Source organism: Piliocolobus tephrosceles, chromosome 3 (genome assembly GCF_002776525.5).
Source record: "Piliocolobus tephrosceles isolate RC106 chromosome 3, ASM277652v3, whole genome shotgun sequence".
Taxonomy (NCBI): Eukaryota; Metazoa; Chordata; class Mammalia; order Primates; family Cercopithecidae; genus Piliocolobus; species Piliocolobus tephrosceles.
The window spans coordinates 6,691,551-6,697,550 of record NC_045436.1 but is presented as its reverse complement, the minus strand read 5'-3'; the positions used below and the strand labels follow the sequence as shown (position 1 = coordinate 6,697,550).

Genomic DNA, 6,000 nt, shown 5'->3' with positions numbered 1-6,000 from the left:
TCTTCATGTTTCTTTTCCTTTTACAGATATAAATGCAATTTCATTGTCTTGACCATTAGGAATTCTCTGAAGGTCTGTTACTACATAAATTGTGTGAATTCCGAACAGCAGAGTTCAAACTTGATCAGAACAAAAAAAAGGCTAGAGAGTGGCAACTCTCCTTTCCGTCATTTTAACAGCTTTTGCACGACCAAATGTTTCCTGTGCCAATCATTGGGGAAGAAGCAGCGAGGTTGTCTCTTAATTGCTTTAGAGTTCTGTTTGTCTATTTAGCGTTTCTTTTTGAAGTCTGAAGATTTATGGAACAATAAACGTCATTTAATGCTGCGTGCTATTTTGGATTCTCACTGGTTTTAGAATTTGGGTAAAACTACTTAGCTGAAAGTTTAACAAATTTGAAATTACAAATATTGCAGAATAGAAAAGTTCATCTCAGTGACATAAAATTACGGCAGCAGCAAAGTTTGTTACTTTTTTTTTTTAAGTAGTAAGATGTAGACATTTTAGTGTAACAAATGTTTTCAACTTGTTTGGGAAAAAATAAACTAGGAAGCAAGGTTTAAATAAGAATGGTTTGGTTTGGTTCTGAATGATGTTGTTAGTACACCACAATGCAAGCGCTGGCTATGCATTTGGACCAATTTAGAGAAGTCCACAGCAATGCACATTCACTCAGTAGTGTGAGAGATTAATTGTAGGCAGGTCCCATCTTTTTTATGGTATTCAAACATTCAACCTTAAGACCCCATAAGGGCATCTCATTCCACCGGGAGCTAGAGAAGCTTGACTTGTGTGATCACCTCCTTATTAATGGACTGGGGCGGAACACAGATCCGGAGGAGGGGGCTTCTCTTCACCAAGCGCAAAGCCTACCTTCCAGAAGGCTGGCTGCACAAGCGGCCGCCCTAAAGGCGGTCAAAGCGGGCGAATTCGCCGTGATGCCTTCCTTCCCTAACTCCGGCCCGCTCTGGTTGCTCCTTCCCAGGTGCTCCAAGCTCTCCAGAGTTTCTGGTGGTTTAAAGGTTCCGCTTCACGCCCAGACTGCTCTAAGGGCAAATACCACCCCTTTCCCCTTCTAGGACCCCTCCTGTGAAGTCTGTTTCAACCCTGAGCCTCTTCACCTTCGAGACTGGCCGCAGATACCCCGACGGAACGGCCTGGGGAGCAGAAAGCCGTCCCCAGCCCTGGACAGCTACTGCCCAAGTCGCTCAGGCCAGCCTCGCACAGTAGCGCATCTCCTTCCCGCGACTCCCTCGCCGGCCTGTGAACCCGCAGGGGAGGCGGAGGTCGGTTCAAACCCTGCGAGAGCCCCTGCCCAGCGCCGAGTCCTGCACACGGTGGAAAGTCCTTTCGCATTAGCGGGCAGGATTAAACGACTTCACACCACGAGGTGCAAGACTGGGCTTCGGGGCCTTCCTCGGTGTTGCTATTTTAAAAGAAGCTGCTCGGTTACCCAGAAGAAGATGACGGGGAACGGTGGTGTAGACCCGGCTGGACAGGAGTCCGGGGCCTGGGAGGCGCCCCGCAGACTGAGGGGCTGGGGACCCTGAAGCTGGGCGTCCAGGCCCCGCTAGCGCTGCTCCCGGCATTGTCGCGCCTGGGGCAGGCGTCCGGTCTCTTGGCAGTGCCGGCCAGCACGTAGTAGCTGCTGAATAAATAAATGCCTGTGCAACAGGGAACGTCCCGGCCCACCCGGGCCAGGTCAGGGCCTACGAAGGGCTGACGTCCGCCGCCGCCGTGGGTCCCTCCGGCGTGGCCGCCCACACCTCCTGGCCACGGCGGGGCTGCGGTGGGGGGACATCCTGGGGCGGGCGGCTGGACGGAAGGGACTGGACTCGGGGCGCGTCCACGGCCAACTGCCCCGAACCCAGTGGGGGAGGCCAGGGACCGGGAGTCTCCGGGGCCCCGCGCCTGGAGCGCCCGGACGCGAAGGGGCGGCGGGTGGCTCCGGGCGCGGCGCGGGCGACTCCGGGGCCGGACGGGAGTTCCTCCGCTTTCCGCCGCGCGGCCCGCGGTCTCCGCCGAGGTCACCACGGGCCAGGCGCCCTGCGGAGGCCCCGCCGTCCCGGACCCACGGACACGCTCCCGGGGCTTGGCGTTTTCCCACCACCCCGGACCGCCCTTGGGGTGCCGGAGGGGCTCAGGGCACCGCGTGGGGAGCCTTTGTGTCCTCTCCGCTTGTTGAGGTTTTTTCTCCCGAGGAGAGCTCCCCCCCAACCCTTTCCTCTAGAAAGTTTTGTGGTTTCCCTAAAAGACGAAAGTTGAGAAGGTTGCAGAGACTTTTTTGCAATCTTCCCAGTCCAGAAACACTAAAACCTCTAGGCGTTTGGCCCAGGGGAGCTATCTGGGGTCAAGGGGAGAGAGCAGGCCGCACATTTCTTCGCCCGCCTCCCTCCCACCTGGAGCCGCGGCCCCGCTGGGGCAGTGCACCCGAGCTGGTGCGGCGGCGCCGGCAGCGGCAGGGTTAAGCTCAGGAATGCGGCGGGAGGAATGCGTATGCAGATGAGGCGGGCGGGCGCATGCTAATCGCATGCAAATGAGGGGCCCGCCGCTGCCGAGGCCGCGCCGCAGCTTCCCGGATCGGAGCCCAGACGGCGGCGGCTCCGGCAGCCTGGGCGCCGCGACCCTCGGCGGCCACAGGGGGACGGGGCGGAGGAGGAGGAAGAGGCGGAGGCAGCGGCGGCGAGGGGGAGGAGGGTTCGCTCGCCGGCTCCGACGCAGACATGGTGGACTGATCCCCAGCGCGGCCGCGAACAGCGTTTCCTGAGGCACCTCCGCGCCTGGTTCCGCCGCGCCCCGCGCCCCTCAGCCCCTCGCCGGCGCCCGCGTCGCGGGTTGGCGGCCGGGCCGGGCAGCCGCGTTCCCGCCGCGTCCCGCGCCCGGTCCCTATGGAGGCGCCGTTCGCCGGTGAGGCCGCCGACCATGCCTAGGAGGGCCGGGAGCGGTCAGCTGCCGCTGCCCCGGGGCTGGGAGGAGGCCAGGGACTACGACGGCAAGGTCTTCTACATCGACCACAACACCAGGAGGACCAGCTGGATCGACCCCCGGGACAGGTGGGCGCCGGCCGCGGGGGCGCGGGCCCGTTCGGACGCGGCGGCTGTTGTCCCGGAGACCCGGCCGCGCGGGGGGCGGGGGCGGCGCCGGCCCGCGGTGGTGCCCGGAGAAGTCCCGGGACGGGTGTGGGGCTGGCTGCCCCAGCGGGGCCGAGGAGCCGCCCGGGCCCGGGCCCTTCCGCCCACCGGCTTCCCGACGCCCCTCGGGGACCCTGCGACACGCCCCGCCCCGAGGCAAGGCTGGAGTCGCTGTCCCGGGCCGACGCCGCACGCCAGGCTAACGGACCCGAGGGGCCACCTGAGCCCTGTTAGGAACTTTCCTAGGCTTCGAGGTGCCCACGTGGAGGCTGCAGGGCACCTTCGGCCTCTGGGCGGCGGGGGTGGGCTAGGGCCTCAGTGCCAGGTGGGAAACGAGCCCTCCGGGCCACCTGTGGCATCCCTCAGGCCGTCCTTGGCGCCCGAGCCTGGACTGCGAGCTCTTGGCGGGGGCGCCCAGCCTGGCCGGAGGTCCCGAGCTGGGAAGGGGCTCCCGCCCCACGCCGGGCCCTGCTAGTGGGTGTGGCTGGCTTTGCCCCTCAGAGTTTAGAAACGCGCGTTTGGGGGTTTCACTGTCTGGCGTTAGCCTTCACCTGAAAACTTGAACCGACTCCCAGATCGTGAACAGGCATATTCTGTTTGGAAGGGGGATGTAGTGAAATGAACGTTGGGTATTGAGGAACTCTGACTTAAGCTTCCCCCGGTTTGTTTTTTGTTTTTTAAATTAGTTCAGGAACTGAAAGTTCACAAATGTTTCTGTATCCCATATTTCTTTTTACCCTTAAAATTTCTTAGAATTATTGTAAGAATAATAGGAGGCATTCCTAATTATACATTTGTAAATTATCCATTAAGGGGATATTCCTAATTGTAAATTTAAATAACGTATCACCAGGGGTAACTTCGACGTTTGGACTTTTGTCATTTCTGAAAATTGTAACTTTTTATTGAATGTGGTCTTTGGGCTTTATAACCTTTTTAGGTGCTTCTATTTAACGTTTTCCGTTTTCTCAATTTGAAGCTGAAATACCTAACTACTTTATATTCTCAGTTACTTTTGCCCTAAAAATGTTGTTTTTGAAAGCTACTAAAAAGCAATTACAAGAAAGTCATAAATAACATTATAAATTTATGGAACAATCCTTGTTCAATTATCCATGAAGCTATGGGCTCAGGTTCCCTCCTGAAATGAGAAAAGGCACCTGTGCTGAGGTTCGGTCTTGCCGCAGCCTGGCTGCCTGTTGCTGGCCTGATGAAAATTGTGACAGGCATCACACCTTCACAGTGGGCATCACACCTTCACAGTGGGCATCACACCTTCACAGTCTTTACAGACATGCCAGTTGTTGTCGTAAACTTCACGCTCCAAGCCAGTGATTTGACTTATGCCATTGCACTTTGAAACTACTTAACAGATAGTAAATGTCAGTGCTGATGGTGTGCACCCAACTGCGGCTTTTAAGACACCTGTATAAATATTTGACTTTGACAGTTGTGTGGTAATTCTTTCTGCTTTCTGATACTTGGAGTTTCAGGTTATTGAAATAGCAATAAATGCTTGAAATATTTAGGCATTCTAGGTTTTCTTCTCCTTCAGTTTACATGTTTTACTATATTATCTCATTTGTGTTTACCAGAAAGGATTGCAAGAATATGTAATGCCTGGATAAAGTAAATAGAAAGTGGAGTGAAATTATATGACTTGGCGTATCCATATCACTACTTTTTTCACAAGTCAAGCATGTTCTTTATTTTAAACTCTTAATGGATTAGTAATTATTATGAACTATTTTCAGGAAACTGGGTAAACAATTCATTGGACGGGGACAAATAGTTTTGACTAAGATAGCTTTTTATTTTTCCAATTTTCCTTGCAGCTGTTAGGTCTTAAATATTTAGAGAGATACATTTGACGACTTACAAATATTTCTGGATCTCAGTATTAGAGTTTTAAAAGATATTCTGTGAGATCAGAGTCACCATTATATACTCAGTTTAAATTTAATTATTTTTTTTTCAGGGCAATTAAGTGACTAAATCTTACTAAATAGAGTAAGAGATGATGGGAACGTATATTTGGAGTAACTATTAACTCTAATCAGTTTTGTTGCGCACTTACCAAGCATATGGAAAGAGAGATGTTACACAGGCCAATAGAAGTGTGTGGATTCTTCTGCAGCATCAACTTACAAATCCTGAAAGAAAAACAACTTGATATACTGTGGGTCTGCAGGACTTTTGAACTATTTAAGCCATTTAATTAGAATGGTCACGATGATTTACCTTGCGTATTTTAAATGTTATTCTGTTAAGGCAAAGAATTTTGTGTTTTTGATAGTCTATCAGAATTTTTCGAATATTTCTGATTATACAGATAATTATGCTGATTTAGTAGGGGAGGCTAGGGGATTTTATAAGAACATAATTTCATTCAACAAGTAGTCATGCCAGAATGCTGAAGCATTATTCTAAAATGCTTTTAAGCTTTTGGAGGTAAATGACATCATGCAAACTTTGCTGGGATGTGATCAAAGCTTTTATTGCTCCACCTCTTACTCTTACTGACTAAGTTTACGTGCGTTTCTGAATCCCTCTAAACGTCCATTTTTCAGCTCTAAAATGAGGATAATATCATCTTCTTCGTAGGGGTGTTTGTGGGCTCACCATTAGGGCCCAGCCTAATTGTATTAGTGTAGTGTTGACATTCTAGTTTAGGAACTGAGTGACCCTGGAAATAGTAGAAATATTAGCATGGACAGTATTTACTCAGTGTGTATTGTGTGCTAGCCACTCTGCTAAGCTCTTTAACTGTGATCTCATTTCATTCTCCCATTGGTTCTATGAGGTAGGTACTATTGTCATCTTCCAGTTACAGATGAGGAAATTGAGTCACAGAGAAGTCACCCTTGTT

General features: G+C 52.0%; 2 protein-coding genes across 2 annotated transcripts in view; one reads left to right on the top strand and one right to left on the bottom strand.

The window, feature by feature from the left end:
- Window positions 1-988: 988 nt before the first annotated feature.
- On the bottom strand, window positions 989-2,924 carry LOC111548509 (putative uncharacterized protein WWC2-AS2). The gene is made up of 2 exons (XM_023221032.2): window positions 2,718-2,924; window positions 989-2,226 (listed from the first exon to the last, which is right to left on the bottom strand). Exons 1-2 carry the CDS (start codon window positions 2,922-2,924, stop codon window positions 1,450-1,452), a joined length of 984 nt encoding a protein of 327 aa, XP_023076800.2. The 3' UTR covers window positions 989-1,449.
- Window positions 2,578-6,000, top strand: part of WWC2 (WW and C2 domain containing 2) — a 209,906-nt gene continuing 206,483 nt past the window's right edge. Inside the window, exon 1 of the mRNA XM_023221024.3 lies at window positions 2,578-3,053. Within this exon, the coding sequence (XP_023076792.1) occupies window positions 2,923-3,053 (131 nt within the window). The 5' untranslated portion in view covers window positions 2,578-2,922. The remainder of the gene's footprint in view (window positions 3,054-6,000) is intronic.

Coding starts and splice junctions, on each gene's coding strand:
- LOC111548509 (XM_023221032.2), bottom strand. CDS start 2,924: ATGGTCGGCGGCCTCACCGGCGAACGGCGCCTCCATAGGGACCGGGCG. Junction 2,227..2,717: donor GATCAGTCCACCATGTCTGC/GTCGGAGCCGGC, acceptor AAAACTTTCTAG/AGGAAAGGGTTGGGGGGGAG.